The 25,615-nt window shown below is 38.4% G+C and overlaps 2 protein-coding genes across 2 annotated transcripts in view; one reads left to right on the plus strand and one right to left on the minus strand.

Moving 5' to 3' along the window:
- Nucleotides 1-25,615, plus strand: part of RAB18 (RAB18, member RAS oncogene family) — a 508,262-nt gene that overhangs the window by 210,133 nt on the left and 272,514 nt on the right. The window lies entirely within an intron of this gene.
- Nucleotides 67-21,706, minus strand: LOC138159829 (phthioceranic/hydroxyphthioceranic acid synthase-like). Its single transcript, XM_069086121.1, is given in 6 exon segments — nt 67-5,607; nt 7,407-7,588; nt 9,672-9,875; nt 11,951-12,111; nt 17,994-18,147; nt 21,652-21,706. Coding segments are annotated over 6 exon segments (6,297 nt in total).

Raw genomic sequence — 25,615 nt, forward strand, 5'->3', positions numbered from 1 at the left:
TCATTTTGCGTTTTTGGTTTTTAATTTTCACTTTTGTTCATTATTCTTCCTCCAGCTATTCTAAAACTAGTCATTTCTTTTATTTTTGTCATTGTCTCCATTGTTGACTGTTTCATTTGATTTTTCATCCAAAAACAATTTTAAGGTCATCAGAGTTGCATCAGGATCAAATAGTTTGATAAGAGGAACATCCACCTTTTTGTCATGGAAGATCTTATTTTTCAGGGTTATAGCTGTCATAGAGTCAATGCCAAGAGACGTAAGAGATGTGTCCATTGAAATGTCAAGAATGGTATTACTGAATTCATTTGCTAGGGAGTTAATTTAAGTTTCATTCTCTAATGGAGATGAATTTTCATGAGCTACTAAGTTATACTCATCCCCATTCTTGGTTTCTTCTTGGAAAATTGCTGAAAAACGGATTTTGAGAGATGGAGCCTGAATAAAATAGTAATCATGTAAGTTTTTGTAATCAAACTTAACAATTGCTTGCTGAGGATTATTCAGAAGTAAGCATTTACGGAGGTACTTATCAATTTCCGATTTCTGAAGAGTAAGTATTCCTTTGTTTGCCAAAAATTTTTGCAAGTCCTGTTTATTTTGCAACAGCCCAAGATTCAAAGCTCCCCAGTTAATGGATTGACCGGGAAGACCACAGTTCCTCCGATAATGGCAGAAGATATCTAGAAAAGAGTTAGCAGCAGCATAATTTGTTTGGGCTTCATTCCCAAGGAATGAAGTAACAGATGAGTGACAGACAAAATAATCCAGTTCATATTCTCTAGTAGCACAATGAAGATTAATTGCTCCTGCAACTTTGGGACTTAGTACTTTCTCAAAGCGAGTGAGGTTCAGAACTTCGAGATGCCCGTCATCCAACACAGCCGCGCTGTGGAATATCCCTTTGATTGTACCCTTTGGAAAGATGTTGCCGATGTAATTGATCACCTTTTTCACTTCAGAGGTGATGCTTACATCACACTGCAGGCTAATGATCTTGCAGCCTTCATTCTGACTTTCGAAAGACTGCATTTCTTTTCGTTGCTCTGTACTCGGACTTCGTCTTGAAAGAATCACCACGGAGCCACCTCCATTCTGAACAATGAATCTGACTGTTTCTAAGCCAAGGCCAGAGAGTCCGCCTGCCACAATATACACTGCATTTGACTTAAACAATTTCATTTCTCCCATATACTTAGGTATGCCTGAAAGTTCACTTTCTGGTAACCTTCCTCCCAACACAGCAAGAGGAATGGCTGTGCACGAGAAATAGGAGACAGGCTGAGTGCATGTAAATGACTTCTTTTGTTGAAAAACAAAGTGGTCTAAGTTTGTAATCTCTTTCAAGTTCATTGAATATATCCATTTATAAGCAACCATATTGCTGTGTAGTAGAGCTGATTTCTGAAAAACCTGGCTCAGGTTTACTGTGTGAACCTGAATATGGTCATAGCCATTATTAAAGAGATGCTGGAGAAATTCAGGCTGGCGACCTCCATAAACAAAAACCACATCTCTGAGGTGGGAAAGCCCAGAGAGCATTTCCACATAGAAGCTCGTTAATGGAGGCAGAAAAATGAGCGCCTGACAATGTTTCACATCATTCCATAGATTAGGAGAGGGCAAGGCATGGCTGACTTTCCAGTCATCTGCTTTAGCAACCAAAGTCAGCACTTTGCTTAGAACAGACCCAGGTTCCGTGGAGATGATAGCAAGGGAAGCAAGAGGCTTTGTATTTGGAAATAATATCTGAGTAAGAATTTTCCAAGCTATTATGAAGTATGATACACAAGGGGCACTTCTAAGAACTGTGAACTTTGTGGTGTCAAGACAGACAGACTCAGGAAGTAAGACCCTTGATGATGCATCAGTTGGGAAACATGTGGCAATGTGATCACCAACCTTCACTTCTTTCACTCCTTTGCCTACGTTGGTTACTCTACCACTGAAGTCCAGGGCGAGCAATTGATGTTTTTCTGCAGTGTGCTCAGTCCAGTACAGAGTCTTTCCAAGGGTCAAACTAGAGGTGCTAACAGGAAAATAGTCTTCTGAATGGATGCATATTTTGTCTACCTGAACTTCAACAGTGTGGTTTTCAAGGTAAGTAGCCCTTTGGTCTGATAACTGGGCACACAGATCTGTTGTCTTATATGGATCGGCCGAATATAAAGTAAACATTTCAGAGTTCTGAAGGTGCTTTGGAGATGGGACATCATCAGGGTCATGAAAAGGAGTAATTTTGACTTCAGTAGTATAAATTCTCCCCTGATCAATCCAGAGTTCAGGATAGTCTTCCCCTTTATAGTTAATGATAGCTTGTGCCAAACTTTCTATGTCCTGTGTACTTTTAAAACTAATATCTATCATTTTAAATGTAATCTCTGGAACTTCGACAAAACAGCTTCTTATCATACCAGGCAGAGCATATCCAGGATTAATGTGATTCACATTCCTTGATGTTGTTCTGTAAGTGACAACGGTCACAGAACAATGACAGTTTTGTTCTCTCACAGCCAAGATAATTTGACGAAATGCCTCACAACGCTTAGCCACGTGTTGCATTATTAGCGTTGCTGGTGTTTCTTCTTCACTTAATATTTGGATTCCCCACATGAACAACACATCACGGAAGCCCTTGATCTCCTTTCTCATCATATCACCTGTCTTTTCTGAATTTAGAGTTGTTTCCCATTTCTCAAATGTAACATACTTGGACTTGTTATGTAAATACACTTGTAGTAATTTAGCTACCCCAAATTGGTCAGCAAACACTATGAACTGTGGTGTTTCTTCTAAATTGCCAGCCATTGGGATAGGAGAGACTTCTGTCCATTCGTTTTCTAGAAAGACATTATCCTTGTTGGCTGTCTGTGTCACAAACTTGAATCCTACATTCTTCAGTTCTGCCAAAACTTGACCATGCTTGTTTGTAAAGCATCCACACACTTCGACGTAGTTCTCAGTAGACTTGCTGGTTTTTATATATATCTGCATTTCCTCTTCCAGGGTTCCAAAGACAGCAAGGCTGCCAATGGAAGTTAGATATCCAGGTTTTCCTTCAGCTTCTATACTTTTAATGGCCATTACAGCTGTCATTTGCAAGAAACAGTCTAACAGCACTGGGTGGATGTAATAGTCATGCATTTCCTTTATGGTTTCTTCATTTACTATGATGTTTGTTATGCCTTCCTTTAGCTTATCACAGTATAAAATATCACTTAGCTGTTTTAAAATAGGGCCATATTGAAAACTAGAAAGGGAGAGGATTTCATAAACTTTATTAATGGCTATGACTGATTTGCACCTTTGTATAATGCCCTCAAGGCAGAGGTTCTTTGCATCCAAAATTTCAGTCATTTTTGCAATTCTACCTGTTGCATAAATTATTGCAGATGATAAAGAGGATATTGTGAATTCTGCTGCTGTTTTCCCTAATTCCACTTGGATCTTTAAATCTAGGAAATTGTGTTTTACCACACAGGGAGCTACAAAATTTATGCTCATCTGACATCTCTTTAAAGGTATTTTGGGTTTTGAACTGTTCATTACTGTGGCTAAGCCAAGCTCTACATACAGGGCACTAGGCACCAAAGGCACACCGTTGTTTCTGTGCTCATAGACATAGGGTGTGGTATCCTCGGATATTGAGCAGATGATTTCTAAGCCATTATTTGCATTGCTAATGAGAGGATGATTGACACTGGCTGTGCTGTGGTGCTCCTGAACACTTTGCAGGTATTCTTTGAGATTCTGATGATCAAATTGATATCTAGGGTAGTCTGATGGAATTGCTTTCAACCCATCATAGAAGTGTGGCCAATTCAGATCATATCCCAATTCAAATAGATTTTCTACCAAAGCAAAAAGGGTCTCATAATTTTTTTCCTTTTGTAGGGAAGGAAGAACAAGTGTTTGTTCTCCTAAAGTTTCCTTGATGAGTCTTTTGAAATATGGCTTCGGAGCTATTTCAACAAATACTAGGTTTTTTCTTCCTTGAGATGAAGCTGTGATGGCTTCTGTGAAAACCACTGGCTCTCGAACATTCCTGGCCCAATATCTGCCTGTACTGAAGTCTTTTTCAGAACTTACTCTTCCGGTCACTGTTGAAAACATTTCTACTTCTGGCTCCTGCATCACCAGATTTCCTATATTTTTTGCAATTTTATCGACTATTGGATCCATCATATAACTGTGATATGCAACTGGAAGAGGTAAGATACATAGGAATATGTTTCTTTTCCCAAATTGCTGAGCTAGCTCGTCATGAACGACACTCACAGAATCTGCATCTCCAGACAAAGTACAACAAAGGGGACTGTTGAAGGATGCAATGCACACCTTTCCAGAGTGAGGGTCCAGGGCTTTTGAGATTTCCTCTACAGGGATGTTTCCAACTGCCAGCATTTTCCCTCCAACTACCTTTGACTGATACTTGCTCCTATAATGGATAATCTTCACGGAATCTTCGAGGGAGAGAAATCCAGCACAGTGTGCAGCAGCTACTTCTCCAATTGATGTGCCTACGACAACAGCAGGCTTGATGCCCCAGAATTTCAGGAGGGATGCCAAAGCCACCTGAATTATGAAAAGGAGTGGCTGGGCTATGTCAGGCCTTGAAAAATCATCAAATTCTTTTTCTATTAAATCCAGGAACCTGATGGGTTCAAATTGAATAAACAGATTAGCAATTTCTTGGCACTTTTCTTTGAACACTGGCTCAGAATTGAATAAGAGCTTGCCCATCCCCTTATAATTGGCCCCATTACCGCAGAAGACAAATATCAATTGGGGAGTCCCCTTTGTATGAGATATTTGTGCTTTCGTTGCTGAAATAAGCCTTTGTTGCAGATTCCCTAGGGAAGTTGTCACAAATGCTTTTCTGTATATGTGATTGGCATGGTTCCTTCTACACGCCGATGTGTAGGCCAGATTCTGCAATGACTCCTGGTTTCTTTGGCTCAGTTGTTGAGCAGTGTCTTCCATTGTGAGCTTGAGGGACTTACTGGAAGCTGCAGAAAGTACAAATATTTCATAGGGCCTTTTAAGAGGTATATGCTGATGTTGCTGTTTAAACTGTCTGACAACAATATGAGCATTGGTCCCCCCAAATCCAAAACTGCTTATACCAGCAATTCTGCCAAATTCTGGGGACTCTTCCCATTTCTCTACTTTGGTTGGAATGGAGACATTTAACTTATCTGTGTTTATGCTACTCTCGCTCTCTGAATAGTGGAGAGATGGGACAATCTTTTCGTGTTTCATCATGAGAAGGACTTTAATTAGGCCTGCTATTCCAGCAGCTGACTCAGTATGACCAATGTTGCCTTTCAGTGAACCAATCTTCAGAGGAGGTGCATTACTGGATCTTCTTCTGCCAACAATGTTGCCTATGCTCTCTGCTTCAGTAGGGTCTCCAGCGGGGGTTCCTGTGCCATGGACTTCAACATATTGCACGTCTGCTGGGTTGATGTGATTCGAATAAATGCTCTCTAGAAGCTTCTCCTGTTGTTTCTGAGAGGGCCTGGTGATGGGAGTTACTGATCGGCCATCCTGATTCACTGCACTGATACTGATAATACCCCAGATTTTGTTGCAATCTTCCTGTGCCTGTTAAAAAAAATATGACTCAGTAACATGGAATAGTATTGGTTTCCTAGTTTAAAAAATCCAAAGGGGAAATGGAACATTTTACTTTCGATGTACAGTTTGCCATTTTAGAAGTGGTATGTCAATTTGCCTTGCCATTTTCAAAGGAGTATATCAATAGAAATGTATGTGTATATTTTATGTACAAATGTATGTATATGTGTGCATAATATGTATTTATAACAGGACAAAACAACTTAACTCAGTCTATTGTGTTTGAGAGCTATGGACATGGGCAATTGAACTCTGCAACGTAAGTTTTCATTTTGTGGTTTGTGAGTTAGGATATCGGATATTTATCTGAAAAACACAAAAGGGATTTCAGATTTAGCCTCTTTTCCCCTGTCATGTGTGATTTCTTATTTTCTTGTACTAATAGGGTGCTCAGTCTTTCACTGTTTTTCCTTATGGGATTCTACAGGATCAGAATAGTGATGTACAGTATACAGAAGAGTATACACTCTTTAACATGGGAATCTACGCGTTGTAAGGGGTCAACTCCTTTGATATAGTGGGTCTTTTCTAGGGTTTATTTCAGGAATTCTGAGTGACCCTGAGGCCTTATAATGTGGTTTCAAGTCTCGGAGGACATCTCAGAGGTACTGGGAATCCCCAAGAGGATTCTGGAATCATTCTATTCTGTTAAAATTCTGAATTTGGGGAGATGACCTAGACTAGGAATAGAATGTGGTAGCTTGAATTACGTTATTGTATGTTTTTAGTGATGGTTTTATAGTCTATTTTGACATGTTAGGCACCTGATGTCTCTCTGCTTTCCTCTTTGCAAACTTGGTTGAGAGGGAAGAGAAGTTAGCAAGCTACCAGGTAGAAACTAGAATTAGGAATGTAAGTACTCTCTGCCTTGGTCAGACCATATCTTGAATACTGCTTTCAGTTCTGGGTATCATATTTTATAAAGGACATTAATAAGCTTGGCTGTGTCAAGGGGAGGGTAAACAGTTTGGTAAAGGGTATAGAGACCATGTGTACAAGGATCAGTTGAAGGAACTGGGCCTGTTAAACTTGAAAAACAAAGGACTTATGAGGGAACAGCAAAACCATCTTTAAGTATTTGAAGGGTTGTCATTTGAAAGAGGGTTAGAGTTTACATTTGTTCTGCTTAGCACTAGAGGGGAAAAAAACCAAACTAGGAGTAAGTGGCCGAAGCAGCAAAGAAAGCAATTTAGGTTTGATATGAGAAACCCCGCCCCCAACAATCAGAGCTATTAAAAAGCAGAATGGACTATTTTGGAATAGATGGATTTCCTTCCCTAAAGGGCTTTAAGTAAAGACTGCATGGTCACCTATCAAGGAAGCTGTAGAAAGTATTCCTGTTCATATATATAATAGGTTATACTAGATGGTGTCTAAGGATCTGAGGTTCTCTGATTCTGAGAACTCTATGGACCCCAGATGAAATGTCCATTATTTTCGAAGTGCTAATCTACATAGTGTTGGTCATAGACATGTGATCAGTACATATGATCAGTACATCTTGGATGGACATTGTGCATGGACAGTAACCAGACTCAGAATTGAACAGAAGCTAGGGAGCAGAGTAGAAATGCTTTTAATCGCTCCAAGTTTCTTCTTGAAACAAATGCCCATAAATTCAAGGTCCTTTGCCATCCTGGTTTCCCTCCTAGCCTTCCCAACTCCAGGCCCCAGTACTCTATTTACTGTGCCGCCTAGCTATCCCTAGAATTAGTTATAGATATATTAAACAATTTTCATTATGAAAACTTTCCCCAAAATCTTACCTTCTTTAGTGGCTTCAGTAAGACAATGCCACAGCCTTCACCTCTTCCATAACCATCTGCTCTCATAGAAAAGGGTTTACTTATCCCATCTGGAGCTATCATCTTGGCTTTACTCAGCATTATATTAATATTAGGATCTAAAATGTAACTCACTCCACCACAGAGAGCTGCTTCACAGTCTCCTGCAGTGAAACAAACAAACAAAAAAGAATATTTGCCTAAAAGAAGCAGACTTTGATTTAAATAAAGAATGCTTTTTTTTTTACATTCCGTTGGAAAGGATCTGGTAAATAGCTTTTTCTAAAAGGTAGTTGGCTCAATAATCTGATTATGTTTCCTTTCCACCTTAAGTCTTCATTTTTTCTATTTCTAGCCACATACTATTCAACCCTCTTATAAGTGTATGTTCCTATCGATTGTTAAATTTTTAATGCTGTATATAGGCCTATGATTCATTGGATTTTTGGAGTCTAACAGAAAGAAAGGGCTTTCACCAGCTACCCCTATTTTTTTTCCTTTTGTTGTTGTTCAGTCATTTCAGTTGTGTCTGACTCTTTGTGACCCCATTTGGACTTTTCTTGGCAAAGATACTGGAGTGGTTTGCCATTTCCTGGTCCAGCTCATTTTATAGATGAGGAAACTGAGATAAACAGAGTTAAGTGTCTGAGGCTGGACTTGAACTCAAGATGAGTCTTCCTGAATCCAGGTCTGGTGCTCTCTCCACTACAACACCTATTTTTACTATTTTTTTTTTTTAGATCAAAATTCGATTTGGACTTTGGATGTGTGGACAAGGCAATGTTCTTATGAAATCAGGGCTCTCTGGTTTTAGATGTTACTAAAGTAGGATATTAGTGGTAGAGAGGCAGTGTGGCATTGGGGGAAGGGAGTGGCACCAAAAAGTCAAGATTGTCCCAGTTTCAGTCTTACCTAGTTTACTTTTTAGCATATAGTCATGATGGGTAAATCCCTTAACCTCACTTGAACTTTAGACATTTGGAACAATAATATCTGTAGTATCTCACAGTGTTGTGAGTCTCAAATGAAATGATATATGTAAAGTGCTTTGTAAACTTTATCATATAAATGTCAGTTTTTATTATAGAGGGTGTCCTCAAAGTCTCAAGGTAGTTTTCAGTTGTTTTTTTTGGGGGGGCTTTTTGGAGGGGAGAAGGCAAGGCAATTGGGGTAAAGTGACTTGCCCAAGGTCACATGGCTAGTAAGTGTTAAGTGTCTGAGGCCAAATTTGAACTCAGGTCCTCCTAACTCCAGGACTGGTTCTCTATTCACTGCGCCACCTAGCCGCCCCACAGTTTTCAGTTTTAATAGCTGGTGAATATGCTTGTCACAGTGTAATAGCATAGTTCTTGGCATATAGTAGGTGCTTAATAAATGTTTGTTAATTCAATAATTCACAGAGGTTCTAGTCCTACTCTTTGTCATTAATTACCTATATCATCTTGACCATGTGTGACCTTTTTAAAATAAAGAGATTCAATGAGTGATCTCGGGGGGCCCTTTCAGTTCTTATAATTCTTGTTCCTAAATTCTGCAATATCTTTTCAGATTTTTTCCTCAAAAGACGATGTTAAATATAGAGAACTTAGAAATAGGATTTGAGAAATCTAATACTGGTTCTCAGTTTACTTTGAAGTGCTTGACTTTCTGACTATGGTTGACTGGCAAATCATGTGATGTTTCAACCAACAATAAGTAACCTCAGTTGTATCATTCTTGGTGGCAAATAAATGTAGGGAAGAAAAGTTTTTTTCACTCTGACCGAAGTAGTAACCAATCCAGACTCTTGAGGATTGATATTAGGTGAAGTACGTCTCTCATCAGTATAAATGTGTGTGGGATGAGGCATATGTTTTCAGACAATGTTTTGTTTGTACTTATTTGTTAAAAAGGAAGGATTCTAATGGCAGTAGAAAGGGACCATTGTTTTTTGTTGTTGTTTTTTGGTAATTTTTTTGGAGGGGGAATGCAGGGTAATTAGGGTTAAGTGACTTGCCCAAGGTCACACAGCTAATAAGTGTTAAGTGTCTGGGGTAGAATTTGAACTCAGGTGCTCCTGACTCCAGGGCCAGTATTCTATTTACTGTGCCACCTAACTGCCCTGAGAGGGACCATTGAAAAGAGAAACTGATGTTTAAAAATGTATCAACAAATTATTTAAAAAGAAAAGAAAGCCCAGTAATGAGTAATACAGTAATTATCAGCAATACGGCATTATTTTATAGGCTATTCAAATTCAGCTAATACCTTGTTTAATTGAAAGGAGTGCATAATGCAAGGCAACAAGAGACGCTGAGCATGCTGTATCTAATGCAACTGATGGTCCAGTTAGGTTAAATGCATATGAAATCCTGTTAGCAGCTAGGCTCATTGCAGATCCAGTGACATTATAATGGTTCAAAGATTTGGGGATTTTGGAGGTCATGCACTCATAGTCTCGATTCATAATACCTATAAGCAAAGAAAAAAAATTAAGTGAGAGACATGAGAAGAATATAGCACAAATGTAAATTCTGAATCTAAATCACTTTTCAATTCTGAATATCTGTCATCTGAATTTTCAGTGAAGATTTTCAGAAAATAAAGCCATATATATTCAGGTACCCTTCCTTCACGGAGTTACAGGTTTTCCAGCAAGATCAGCAATAAAATTGTCCTGTGTGAAATGAATTTCATTTTACTTTTTTGCTAACATGAAGCATGCGTGCACTCCCCTCCCCCTTACACACACTTACACACCTACACACACACACACAGCATTGTCTTCTAATAAAATAAGTTGAAAACATTGTTATGGAAGGTTGGTTGAAAGATATCTGAAAGGTTAAGATGAGATACAGGTTTTCTGAAGTCTACCTTTAGTTAAAAGTCTTTGTTGGATTTTGTGAAACATCTACTTAAGTTCTAAGTGTCATTTAAAAATCTCATTTTTAATCTCATTTTTTTCATATCACTTTCACTTCTAAACGTTTCCCTCTCCCCTCTCAGTTGAGAGAACCACCCCTGGCAATGAAGATTAAAAAAAGAAAGAGGAAAAATTCAATACAACCAAACCAACCAATGCTCCTTCATAGAGCTCTTGAGAAATAAGAGTAGCGTTTTGTGAGTACTGCAAAATATCACACGTAGTTCTTAGCATTCTGGCTTTAACTCCCATCACTCCACTGAAAGTCCTCTCTCAAATTGCACCATTGACCATGTGGTCATGAAATCCAAAGACTTTTTCTCAGTGTTCATTCTTCCTGGTTGTTCTATGGCTTTTGACATCGTTGACACAAATTATTGATACTTTCCTTATTGGAAAAGTATCAATATGTGATATTGATTGCATATGACCTACTCTCCTGTTTTTCTTCCTATGTCTTTCTTATCTATGTAATTACTCCTTTTCTGGATCCTTCATTGGCTCCTCACTTTCCTGACCTCTTCAACAGGTTTTTTCCTTGGTCTTTCTTTCTTGTTTTTAGATGTACTTCCTTCCATAGCTTCAACTGTATTGTATTTGTGCTGTGTTCTTGGTATTTTAATGATCTGTCTTTGTGACTTATCCTACTTGTAAGTTGTAAACTCTGTGATGAAAGAGATAGTCTTATCTAATTTTTATACGGGATGTAGCAAAAGTCTTAGTGCAGTTTAAAGCTTTAATAACTTTATTTAGATAAGCTTATGACTCCCCTAGGACTTTTGAGACACCCTGTGCTTCTCTTTGAAGTACAGTGCCCTGCATACATTAGACACAGTGAATGTTGATTGCACTGAGTTGAAATGAACCTCCCAACTTAAGACATGTGATTCTAAACATTTTGCTTTTTTTCTTCTTTCTGAGGTATCAATAAGATGTATCAGAGACGGGCACAATACCATAGCTCACCAGTAGATGTTACCATCTTCACATGATTAGATTTACCTTGGTAATTCTTTAAATCCACAGATTAAAATGTTGCCTCTTTATTTTATTTTGTAAGTTCAAACTTTTATTTTGAACTTTTTAGTAGAAGAAATATTTATCAATAAAAAATTGGTATGTAGTTAAGAGCAATTGATATTCTGCAGTTTTTGGTTTTTCTATTAAAATAAGTAATTTAAACTATAGCATGGGATAAACACAAATGAAGGCAGAAAATGAATTCGCCAAATGTCTTACTAATAAAAATAATACTACGAGATTGTGGCTATCACAAACTTTTGAAAAAAACTAGTCCCTTATTCTATATGAATGCAAAGTACTATCTTATAAAGTAAAGAAAAAAATTACTGAGATTACTGTAGGGGGAAAGAATGCAATCATGCCAACCTTGTTTTTCATGAATTGTACGTCTTTTCAGGAGTGGGTAGATAAGAAGAGAGCCAAAAGGGACATTCTCTGAATTTAGGATTTCTGGTCAATTGTCATGCATTCATTTGCCCCAGAACCCAAACCTCTTCAGGTTTACATTACAGCATCACAGTCATTGCTATTTATATTTTTAATTGGTTCCTGAGTTGAATGATCTCTGCTGCATGTCATTCCATCCCTACTGTCTCACCAATGAAAACCCCAATCTTGGAGCCAGACACTTCATCAGTAGGGATTCCAGCACTCTCTAGAGCTCTGTAAGCACATTCCAAGAGTACTTTATGCTGGGGGTCCACACGCTCAGCTTCTGAGTCACTGATTCCAAACAATTTGTTGTCAAATTCATTAAACCTATGAAGGAAAAGTAGGGAAAAAAGAATATGAAACAGCTTCCAATGAGGCACTTACTTTAGCAAAGGTGCATTTTTGAAACAGGTTACAAGAGTTAGAGTTGTGATAATTTCTTGCCACGCTTCTGTTGAAGGCACCAGATCTTGAAGTATTTGATCTTAGCTCAAATACTTCCACCTATATGTGATCAATTCCACTAAATTCCTCATTGGTTTAGGATTTTTAAAAACATAAATAAGTAGGTATATATAAAGGATATATAAAGAGAAGATTTCAGAGAGTAACGCCTCTTGTGGAAGGGATTTGAGTTGAGTCTTGAAGGAATCCAGGAAAACTAAGAGACAGGGTTGATGAGGGAGGGCATTCCAGGCATGAGAGACAAAGGTATGGAGACGTGGTATGGAGTATCATGGGCTAGGAGGAACAAATAGGCATCTATAGCTGGAGTGTGCATGAAAAAGAGTCAAGTATAAAAAGACTGGAAAGGTAGGAAGGGGACAAGTTATAGAAAACCTTACATGGCAATCAGACCCTTTACATTTTATCATAAGGTTATAGGTAGCCACTGGAGTTTATTGAGTGTATATGGTGTTGTATTGAGCATTGACATGGTCAGACTGGATATGTGGGGTCAGTGAGAGGAATCAAAGATGGTACCAAAGTTGTAAACCTGGGTAACTGGGAGGATGGTGGTATTATTGGACCAATAATAGGGAAGTTTGAAAGTGGGGTGATTGGGAAAGGACAATTCATTCTGTTTTAGACATATTGAATTCAAGACACCTACGGGATGTCTTAAAGATGTCCAAAGGCAGTTAGTGCAGCAAGGCAGACTGAGACAGAACGGACAGCTACGTAGGGGGAGAACTAAGAGCTGTATCACAAAAGCCAAGGAAAGAGAGAGTATTCAGGAGGAGGGAGTGGTCATCAACATCAAATGCTATAGAGAGGTCAGGAAGGATAAGAACTGAGAAAAGTAAATTGGACTTAGCAATCAAGAGAGTTTTGGTTAGCAATTAGGAGGGTAGGTTTAGTGAAGTGGTGAGAACAGAAGACAGACTGAAAGGGATGGGGAAGTGAAGGAGAAGGGAGGAACCAGAGGCAGATGTATAGATAACTTTTTCTAGGAGTTTGGTTGGGAAGAAGAGGAGAGACAGGGTGATAGCTTGAGGGAATGGAAGAATCAAGAGAAGGTTTTCAAAGGATAGGATAGGCCTGAATTTGTTTGAAGGCAGCAGGGGAGGAGCTAACAAATATGAAGAATAGAAAGAAATTGAAGATTAGAAAGAGAAAGGGGATTATTAATGAGCCAAACTCCCAGAACAAGTAAGATCAAGGACATGAGCTAGCCCCTTAGAGACTGAGGCAAAGGAAGAGAGAATGGGAAATCATGCCAAGTGGCTTTGTGGTGCAGACATGAGAAGGAAAAGGATTAGAAATGGTTGGATTGGGAGGGAAATGGAATGATATTCTAGTGGGGAATGGCTCTGTGGAAGATGTGGCAAGGAAAGAAAGCAATTGGCATCCTAGCTAATGGAAATGGGTGAGAGGATGGTACTAGGGGAGGATTAAGCAGGATGGCTAGATGACTACCATCATGTCTTCTCTCTATTCAAAATCTTTTCATGGTTCCTCATTGCTTGTCAGGCAAAGTTTAAACTCCTGACTTTCATATTCAAGGCCCTTCACAACTTGACTTACCTGGCCCATCTTATCTCACACATCTCTCCTTCACGTAATCGACATACCAACTAAAGTATAGACTATTTTTTCCTTCATTCTCATCCTGTCTTCTCCCATCTCTGCTTTTACTTTCACTATCACTTGTATTTAGAAGAGACCCCCTCTCTCACCCCATCTTTGTCTGTGGAAGTCCCTTCATTGAAAGCCCAACTCAATGGCTACCTCTTTCATGAAATCTTCCCAATACCCTTTTCCTCTGTTTCAGGCCAAAGTAATCTTTCCTTTCTTCCTTTCTCCCTCTCTCCCTCCATTCCTTCCTTCCTTTTTTTTGTTGAGGCTATGGGAGTTAAGTGATTTGCCCAGGGTCACACAGCTAGTAAGTGTCTGAAGATGGATTTGAACTCAGATCCTCCCAACTCCAGGACCAGTTCTCTATCCACTTTGGGATTTTGGTGTAGGAAACTCCCTTCATCTGGAGTCCAGTATACACCTTTTGAAAAGCAGTTGTTAGCTGCATATTGGGCTTTGGTGGAGACTGAACAACTGACTCTGGGCCATGAAGTGATATTAAGACCTGGAATCCCAATTATGACCTGGGTAATGAGTACCCCAGCTTCTCACAGAATTGGACATGCCCAAGAGGCTAGTATAATCAAATGGAAGTGGTATATTCAAAATAGAGCGAAAACAGGCAAAAGCGGAGTCTCTGCTCTACATGAATCTGTAGCAAACATAGAAATTGAGAGGAATGACACACCCCCTGAGCCAAAGCAACAGTTGGTAAAGTCCACTGTAAAGTGGAATGAGGGATATGATGTATTAACTGAGGAACAAAAGAGACATGCATGGTTTACTGATGGGACAGCAAAATATTTGGGGCAAAAAAGACATTGGAAAGCAGTGGCCTATAACCCATGTACTAGAAGGACTTTGGAAAGTACTGGGATAGGTGCAAGTAGCCAATATGCTGAACTTATGGCAGTATATCAAGCCATCAAAATAGAACAAGGAGGACAGTGTCATATATTCACTGATTCATGGGCGGTAGCTAATGGGTTAGCTACATGGATGCCCATGTGGAAAAATGAAAATTGGGAAATTCATGGGAAACAAGTCTGGGGCAAAGAATTATGGGAAGATATCTGGAACATGTCTTTGGTCACTGACTTGTCAGTTTTTCATGTAGATGCTCACGTGGCCCCCACCACACCAGAACGTGAGTACAATGCTCATGCTGATCGACTGGCAAAGATTGCTACTGAACATATTGTCCCTACTTTGACAACAACTGATGATCCGGTATTAGCAAAATGGGTCCACCAAACAGCAGGCCATTTGGGGGTCCAGGCCACACACCAGTGGGCACAAGATCGAGGTATTAGTATCTCTCATTCACTGTTAAAACAGATAGCAGAAGACTGTCATATATGTCAATTGGAAAAAGAGCGAACTGTTCCTCGGGTAGTAACTGGAGAGATAGCAAGAGGAAAAGTCCCAGCCCAAATCTGGCAAATAGATTATATTGGTCCACTACCACTGGATAAAGGATGCAGATTTATATGTACTTGTGTTGATACCTATTCAGGTGTACTAGTAGCTTGTCCTTATAAGAATGCAACCCAGAAAAACACTTGTAAAAACTGACCCTCCTTCCAAAATAACTGTCACAGGAACTGAAGGATTTGGTTCTACTGATAGAATAAAATCAGGAGCTAAAGTATGGGTAAAACGGAAGCCAGATGATCTTCCAAAGGCTGCAGAGATTATAGCATATGGGAGGGATAACACTGTAACTATTGTTTATTCTGGAGAAGATGATTACAAAATTGTACCCTTAACTCATTTATTCTACCGTGAGTGAGGCTACGATAGTCTGGTTATTGTCTCTTTGCTTTTTCTTGATTTTTTGTTTGTTCACCTTGTTTGTTAGATTTGTTTCCACAGGCTTGGTACCCTCCATCTGTAGATGCCTGATAGCTTAAGCTGGATGTCACCCCCTGTCTGCAACTGTGATGTGTCACCCTTGGACCTGGCATCAAGCATATTAAGAACTGACCTCTCAAATGGGACCCCTTAGGACAGGGACAGCTCTACATCCGATTTCAGCAGCAAGTAGCCATAGAAGAAGAGATCTTCACCCCTTACCACAAGATTTTGGGGCCCCATTTGTTCGGGGTGGGGGGAATGATGGGGAGCTTGTGCTCAAGCGCCACCCTAAAATATGGTTTTCTGTGTTTATTGTGTGCTATTCTTGTTATATTGTTGTGAAATTTTGTTGACACCAGTTATTCCTACTGTATTTTTGTCAAGTAAGGGACATGAAAGATCTTGGGGCCGAATGTAAGGGTTATGGGATTTAAAGATCTTCCATGCCCCGTTGGACTTGCTGATGTAGCAGGAAGGGGCGGAGCAAGAGGAAGCGGAAGCCAAGCTAGCGTTCCTGCGTTGGCTGGCGGTGGTGGTGACGGCGGCAGCAGCAGAGGCAGTGGCAGCGCGAAGCCCTTTTTGAGTTAGGACTGCTAAGGACTTTCTGCTAAGGACTCCTGCTGAGGACTGCCAGGGGCCGGAGCTGCTGGGAGCGCGCTTCCAGGACGCTGGGTGGTTGCTGTGTGTGGGGAGAGGAGGACCTTTGCCTGAGGTAGCCTGTTCTGTTTTAAAGGCTTGAAAATGTGGGTGCTTTCTACTTTATCTACCTGTGCCAATATCATAACTACTCTGATGGCTTTCACTTTCTGGTTTTGGGACTCAGTCTTTTGGTATCTTAATAAATTTTCTAGTTTATTTCCTCATATGGCAAACATGACGTATTTTGTAATGGATAATTATATCAGCATATTTGTAATCTCTATAGGCATTGTGAATATGGCATTGCTGATACAGCCACCTAGCTGCCCTCTAATCTTTCCTTTCTTGAATTTCTCATAGCACCTTGCCTAGGTCTTCTTTGTCCCCATCACATTTTACTGTAATCTGTGGCCCAGGATCCTGACTTCTGAGTTTATATGGACAGGATTTAGTCCTGGGAGAATTCCTACAAAATCAGTCTTTGAATTATGCCCTCACTAAGAATTTCCCCTGTGAACCTTGTTTTGCTCCCACTGAGATTCTCCCCTGGAACAGCAGAATACAGCATGTGACAAGATTACCACAGATACAGGAAGAGGACCATTAGATCCTGTGTAAACACTTAAGCCAACAATATATATTGGCTAAAAGACAGCTCTTATTTTACTCAAAGACAGAATGCAAAACCCCACAATGGTCTTACAAGAGCCCATAGTATATGACTTTCCTCAGTCTCTCTAATAAGTCCCACCATCCTAAGGAGTCTTCATGCCTCCCTATGATTTAGACTTTATTCCCCTGACACCACAAGACCCCTTTTTCAACAGATTTGTGCTATCTTAATAACCCTCAGAAATAGAATGACAAAATCTGAGTGTGTTTTTCCTCTCTTCCCTCTAGGACCTCCAACTTCTTTCTCTAAAACACTGGGTCTAAGAACTCTCACCACTGTCCCCTCATCCTTGCCTGATACCAGCACTCAGCCAATATGATTACTTTATCCTTTGGGAGCTCCCAGGATGTTCTGCCATTGTTTCTCCATTGCTGCCATCTCTAGGTCTGAGGGGCTCCCTGGAACCTGTCTTAGAGTATAATTCCTGCATTTTTAGCCTGATCAAATCATGGCTATCATCTTCAGTGATGTATGAATGAGTCAAGTATTATCCATTCCCACTCCTCGCCTGAACAAAAGAGATGTCATAAATGGGGATGTAAATACCTTCCATTGAGAGATGTCTTCAAAGGCCTCATCCTTTATTCTGGAAAAATTTGTGTGACTCTCCTCCATCACCATTTACATCATGTTTAAAAAAAATATATATGTCTTATTCCTTTCATCTACACTCCTATTAAACTGTAAATTGCTTGAGGTTAGGCAAGTGTCACTTTTCATTTTTGTATCCCTTAGCATAAGGCCTTATAAATAGCTAGTGCTTCATAAATGTTATCGAATTTTATTGCATGGGATTAGTTAGAAAAAATAAAAAGAAGTAACAGGAAAGTAAGAGGAAATCGGGGAAAGTTAGTTTACCTTTCCAGTGATTAAATTAGAACCTTTAATAGGATTTTAAGAATGAAATCTGGTTTTGAATAATTAGAATATGTATTTACAGAAATTTTAGGAATGATCTTACCCTTCAGCAAGAGCAGCTCGTCTTGTTATGCTTTTGCCAGGTATGTTCTCATCTGGGTCATACCATTCTTCAACATTAAACCTTTCATGGGATATCTCTGTTGTACAGTTTCGGCCTTCCACGAGCACTTGCCAGAAATTGTCAATTCCTTCTCCTGTTAAAATAACACCATTTCCCCCTTTTTGTTTGTTTCTAATAATTACTTGTATTCTTTTCAACTAAATTCATCCCTTGATTTTCTTCTAAGCTTACCTCAAAAGTCATTCTTCTGTAGGAAGCCTTGGAAGATTGGGAACTCTCCAGAACTGCTAATGTCTCCCCCACCAAGTTGCCTTGGATATGTTTGGCATATAATTATATATTATGTTGTCTCCCTGTAATATGTTGTTTTCCTCCCCATAGAGTATAAACTGCTTGAGGACAGAGACAGTTTAATTTTTGTCTTTGTGTTCTTAGCACAAAGCCTGATTCATATCAGGAACTTAGCAAATGCTTTTGCAATGGCAAAAGTTTCGCAAAAATAAGCTATAACAACCAAGCAAACCCAAGAAAGAATAGTTCTAAGGAACTTACATACATGAAAAATACAGTGATAGCTTCATATATAAAGTAAATGTAAGTGAAAAGTGAGGTTTATATTTTTGAAAATGTTCTGGTGTTTTGCATATAGTAGGACCTTAATTGAATTTAATAGCATCATGCTTAGAGGGAGACTTTCATAATTTAAGTCTTGACCATTATAATTCTGCCTCCACAATATCTTACATATATACCTCTTTTCTGTTGATATGGCCACAACCCTATAATTCATTTCTTATTACCTCTCATCTAGCCTGGGTGTGCCAAAGTAGAGGGCTGGGCTTGAAGTCAAGAAAAACTATGTGACTGTGGACAGGTCACTTACATTCTCTGGGCCTGTGTCCCCATCTATAAAGTAGAGATAATGTATTTTCCACTGTATTATTCTAAAAAGTTTAAGTGATTATTACACATTAGATTTCTGAAAGACAAATGGGAGTCAGATTGTGGAGGGTCTTAAATGCCAGGACTAGGAGTTCATCTTTTATCCTTGAGGTAATGGGGAGCCACTGAAGATTTTTGAACAGGACACTGACTTGGTTAGAACTGTACCAGAGGAAGGTCATTCTGGTAGGGATTTGGCTGGGGAGTGAGAGAGAGGAGAAACATGCCATAGAAAATGCCTTGAGGAAGCTGCAGTAGAAAGGAGGTACTTGGGAAGAGACTAGAGATCAGAAGATCTAAGGGAGGCTTGGAATTTTTGTATTACTCTATTATTTCTATGAATTATTTGCTGCTTTGTGTAGGTTCATGTCTTTTTTTTCCCTGTTCATGTCTTAGGAAATATAAGGGAAGAGATAGGATTTGCCAGAGGTGGAAACTTGTGGCTAGTTTTGGACTCAGATTTCCTGACTCCAGGTCCAATATTCTACCCTCTACACCACCTAGCTAAAAGACTTAAATTATTTTAAATTCATTTTATTTTCAGTTCTGAATTCCTTCCCCCCCCCATTTCCCTTTCTTACTTATTGAGAAGGCAAAAAGAACAAGATCTGTTATAAATATGTATAGTCAAGCAAAACAAATTCTCATAATAGCCATTCCCCACTCACCTACCACCACCCCCCCCCCCAAAAAAAAAGGGAAAAAAGGGAAGAAAAAATATCCTTCAATTTGTACTTTGAGTTCAACAGTTCTCTCTCTGGAGGTAGAGAGCATGTTTCATCATGAGTCCTTTGAAATTGTGGCGGGTCATTGTGTATCAGTGTTCCTAAGTTTTTCAAAGTTGATTATCTTTACATAGTGTTGTCAGATAATTGTCTCCTGGTTCTGCTTTACATCAGTTCATATAAGTCTTTCCAGATTTTTCTGAAACCACCATGTTCATTATTTCTTATAGCATAATAGTATTTCATCATATTCATATACTATAACTAGTTCAGCCATTTTCCAAATTGATGGACATCCCCTCAGTTTCCAATTCTGTGCCACCACAAAAAGAGCTGCTATAAGTGTTTGTACCTATAAGTCCTTTTCCTTTTCCTTTGATCTCTCTTGGAGATATTGGCCTTGTAGTGATATTGCTGGGTCAAAGGTATGTACATTTTAGTAGCTTTGGGGTTCTAGCTGAAAATTTCTTAAAGGACTTAAGAAGAATGACTTGGTTTGAAGGGATTCAAGAAGGAAAAGGACAAAGACTAGAACAGAAAGAGTATCAGAATGAGAAAGGAGCTGAAGGGTAAAAAAGATGATAACGCAAGGTAATAAGACGAGTTGATAAATCAAGGAGGAAGGTTAGTAAGACAAAAGAAAAAAGTGTTTAAAATAAATATTTTCTAATTTTCCCAATGTTTCTTGTATATTTGAGACCAATCAATAATGACAGGTTCTAAATAAGATTGGGGATTTCAACTCATTGTAATCTTAAAAAATGAAATGAAATTAAAAAATAAATCACTCTTTGTTTTTATAAAAAAAAACACCTTACATTTATAGACAGCAAGTAACAAGCTTTTATTAATAGTCTGCAATGTGCAAAGCACTGTGCTTTCCTTATATTGTGTTTTATGGTGACAGGTCCTTCATAGATATTTTCATTTGATCTTTTTTTTTTTTTTTGCTTTTTTGGAGGGGGAAGGCAGGGCAATTGGGGTTAAGTGACTTGCCCAAGGTCACATGGCTAGTTTTGTGTTAGGTGTCTACGGTCGGATTTGAACTCCAGGGCCAGTGCTCTATTCACTGCGTCACCTAGCTGCCCCTTGAGTATTAAATAATACTGTCTCAGGTAGAACTTTGGATGATATTTCTTTTGTCTCTGCATGGCAAAGCACATCTATGAGTCTTCATAGATATACTCTAAGCATTACTGTGACATGGTCCCATCCCTCCTTTTTCTAAGCAAACATATTAAAATATCTACATAAGTATTCCAGTGATGCTGCCATCATGTAGACCATTTCTAGAATTCCTCTTTTGGAATTGCTTCCTGAGCCAATGGCAAAGTCAGAGGAGGAAAAAAAGATCAATCTCAGTGCATCACACCATGTTTTGGATGCAAAATGGTATTTTGCAGTTTGCTAAAATGCCATAGTCATCAGTCTTGCTCTGACTGATTTTTGGCAGCTTCCAAAATATGACATACATTCTCAGAAAATGAAGATTTACCACCATTAAGTATAATCAAAAGAATAGGAGTCTAGGTATTAAAGATAATTCCAAAAGATGAAGTCCCAAAATGTCCTGAGCAACAGCATCCCCATTGCAATAGGTGTTAAGACTTTCTATGGTGACAGCTTGAGAAATGACAAGACTCATTTGGATCTATAAGTTGCATTTGTTAAAAAAAAATCAGTCCATTACTTAATGGCTATATTTTGTAGGTAATCCATAGGCTCTCCTAGCCATGGGATGGCAAACCAGGGATGCATGTTAGGCAGGCAGGTAAATCCTCAGAAAGGTAGATTCTCAGAAATATCAGACTAAAATAATTTGAACTTTTCTCATATCTTTAAAGAATATTGGGAAATTAAATTAAAATTAAACTTCTTTGTTAAATGTTTCACAAATGAAGCATAGGATGTTTGTACATTTTGTAAGTTCCCAAATTCCTGTTGGATATCATTGTTATAACCACACTCACCTCCTGGAAAATTGCATCCTATTCCAACAACTGCAATTTCATTGCTGGTTTCCATGATTTCTCAAATTTGCTTTACAACTGCAAAACAAACAAACAAATAAATGTGTCATGAAATAAAGTGAAATCAGCCATCACAGATAAAATAAAAATAAAATGTACTTATCTAAATCGTAAACATCTTCTACCAAAAAGAAGGATTGTTTGTCAAAACACAACCCAGACATTTTACTAAGTGAAATTTACTCTGCATCTGTTTAAGAACTGGTCTGTAAGATTATATGAAATCATTTTAATTTTAAAAATTACAAGTACTTATAAGTAGTTACTTGCTTTTTTATCTGGTACTAGTAAAATGTTTATGCACTTGGCATTAAATAGTTGACTTAATTATTGAACTATATACTTCCTTAGAATAGGGTAGACTAGTGAGAAAAAAATGAGTACATTTTAGTTACTCACATATTATTGAAATAGTGTTAATTCAGCAACTGATGGTATAGGACGGACGGTGAACAAAAGATTTGGGCTAGGCAAGCATAGTTAGGCAACAATGGTGATTTAATGGAGTAGTATAGTTGATTATATATCTTTCTTGTTTATACATGGAAAGTTTCACAGTAAACTTAGGATAATCAGTTTCTTAGGAATGTACTCAGCTAATTATAAAGCTACTTCCTGCATGCCCAAACTGCTTGTAGGAGACACAGCACTATTTCTTGATACTGATTGCCAAATATTTTTTGGAGGGAAAAAGATACGACCACTTGTCCAGAGGGGATTTTGCACCTTCCCAGATTTGAACAAGTCAACAAATATGGACTCGGACATAGCTCAATGAGTCCTTGAACTCAGAGCAAGTCACAAGTCTCTGAACTCAGATACAAGCCCAAGAATCTGTTAGACTTGGCACCCCACAATTCATGGCATGTAGTACAACCCAACTCAGGCTGCACTGTGTTCCTATGCAGATGCTTAATGGGATCAAATGAGATAACTTGTATAAAATGTTGTCAACTATTATAATTAATGATAAATTGAAATGGATTGGTGGAGGGAGAAGGCATAACCCTAGATTAGAGATCAAACTAAAATGGGGATAAGGCACACATTCTCTCCTCTGGTGCTGCTTGAGAACTAGATCTGTTTGGGTCTCATCCTTATATCCATGGGCATTTGTTTTATGCTTGATATAGACACTTCGCGGCCAAAGTGAAGATTATGGATATGGTTTCAATTTGATATATGGTTTTTATAGGCTTTTTTTTTTTTTAAAGCAAGTGGGGTTAAGTAACTTGCTCAAAGTTACATGGCCAGTTATTTCTGGGTGTGATGCTAAGTATCTGAGCCCAGATTCTATCCCCAGGTCATCCTGACACTGGGGCTGGTGCTCTTACTCACAGTGCTACCTGGCCACCCCTAGGCTTTTTAAAGAAAGCTTCCCATTTAAAAAAAAAAGTCTTAAGAATTATAGCATTTAGTTAGGAAAAACTAGGTATAAAATGAAGAATTTGTTTAGTTTAAATTCATATTCCTAATATATGTTCTTTAACCAGTCTATAGTGGACTCCATATGGATACATCCCCTAGAATCTGAAGATATGAGTTTTTTTTTTAAGAAGTCACTATTTGAAATTGAGGTTGATATGAGCCAGTCTAAGACAGATGATAGTAGGTACCTGCAGAATCAATCCACCTGAAATGATGGTATATAATGGGGTTATTGTTTTTTTTTTTAAGCAATCAAGGTTAAGTAACTTGCTCAAGGTTACATGACCAGTTATTTCTGGGTGTGGTGCTAAGTATCTGAGCCCGGATTTGAACCCAGGTCATTCCGACACTGGAGCCGATGCTCTTACTTGCTGAGACACCTGGCCGCCCCAAATGGGGTTATTGTTGATAAGACTAGAGGGTGCTGAAACTTTCTCTGGGAGATATGTTGATAATGATAATAATAATGCCTTAAAGTTTACAAAGCATATTAAATGTTATCTTATTTGGAAAATGTAATTAAGGTCTAACCAAGGTCAGAATTTAGAGCTGAAAAAGACTTTATAAATAATCTAGTCCATGACAAATGCATATCCATTTGTATTGTAACATGTCTGTTAAGTTAGTGTTGTCCTAACAGAAGGGTACTGGTCAGCTGGAAATACAGAAAATTGAGAAAAAAAAAGTAATTTGTTGATGTGTCAACAAGACTGTCTAGGAAGGAGGGTAGGAAGTCTAATGACTGATACTGGTTGACTAGTCCCATATCTATAGAGCGAAGAAGCATAATTTCCTCAGTTGCCCCAGCTTGATAGAAATGTACTTCAAGATCATCCAACTCTTTTTTCTGATTCCATGCTCACCCAACAATCTTCTGATCTGCAATTTTGCTTTCTATGTCAGTCCACATACTAGGAAGAAATTCCAATGCTGATTATTTTCCCAGTGTAATCAGATATTGAAATTAAATGGCTAGGTGGCGCAGTGAGTAAAGCGCCAGCCCTGGAGTCAGGAGGACCCGAGTTTGGTTCTGGCCTCAGACACAACACCCACACAAAAAAACTAGCCGTGTAACCTTGGGCAAATTACTTAACCCCAATTGCCCACAAAAAAAGAAAAAAAAAAAAAAAAGAAAAAGAAGAAAAAATATAAATGGTTTAAATTCTCCCCCCAAAAAACCCTATAAGAAGGAATAGTAAAGGAAGATTTTTTATTTTACTAAGTGAACAAATGGAAGAAATTATTGCGAACAAAATTGACAGACTTGATACCTATCAATGATAATATATCTAAGATTAAAGAAAAGATTGGGAATATATTTTCAGTATACATATCAGATAAAAAAGTCTGATATCTAGTACTCATAAAGAAATTGTACATAGTTGTAAGACTAATAAACTCTCCCCAGTGGAGCAATGGTCAAAGGATGTGAATGGATGATATATGAAGGAGAAAACATAGACTTTTAAAAATCATATGCGAAAAATGCTCGAATAGAGAAATGCAAATCGAAACACCCTAATGTTATTCCATTTAATCCACTAGAATGGGTGACCAAGAATTGTAGAATTTAATATAATATTGATATCCAGAGCTGTGTATGGCTAGGGCAATCAATCAAGCAACTACTATATATAGGGCAGTTACTGGATACTAGGGATAAAAATATAAAGAATTAATCTCTGCTCACAAGGAACTTACATTCTAATGGGAGAGTCAACAAAGATATATATACCACATGAATACAAAGTGAATAAATAGAAATATGTACATTCCTGGAAAGTACACCATCTTTACCTTTGCCTCTCTTCCTTTAATACAGAACTAAAGTAAGAATTTCAGCATGAAGCCTTTCTTGAGCACCTGACTGCTAGTACCCTCCTTCCTGAATCACCTTCTACATGTATGTTAACTACTTTTCATAGACTTATATTTATCTCTTCATGTCTTATTTAGTCTACCCTTATATATGTCCTTGTGTCTCTCATTAGAATGTAAGTTCTCTGAGAATAGGAATTGTTTCATTCATTTTACTTTCATCCCTAACAGCTAGCACAAGATGCTTAATAATTGTATTATTAATTTATTAACTTTGTGATTAATTGATAGGGTGAGTCCCATTTCCCCCAAAGCTCTCTAGTCATTGAGCTTAATCACATTATTTAGAGGCTGAGGTTTTTCCTTAATAGGAAATAATTTGGGTCTGATAGTTAACTAACTCTCTCTTTCCCTTCACCTATATAGTTAGTCCACTTAACTCTTTGTAGTCCTTCCCTTGTTATTCTGAACAGTCCAAATAGTTTATAGTGCCCATGAAGGACAAAGTTTGGGTTCACTGCTCCACATCATAGCTCAATCTCTTGTTATTCCTCAGTTTTAGCTCCTGTTTGATTCCAAAACTAATCCAATCAATCTAGGAACCCCTCTACTTGATCTGCTTAATTTTCATTTCCTTGATGCACATGATCCCCTGGAA

Source organism: Petaurus breviceps, unplaced genomic scaffold (genome assembly GCF_028583685.1).
Source record: "Petaurus breviceps papuanus isolate PSGF00001 unplaced genomic scaffold, PetGlider_PUasm1.0 178, whole genome shotgun sequence".
NCBI lineage: Eukaryota > Metazoa > Chordata > Mammalia > Diprotodontia > Petauridae > Petaurus > Petaurus breviceps.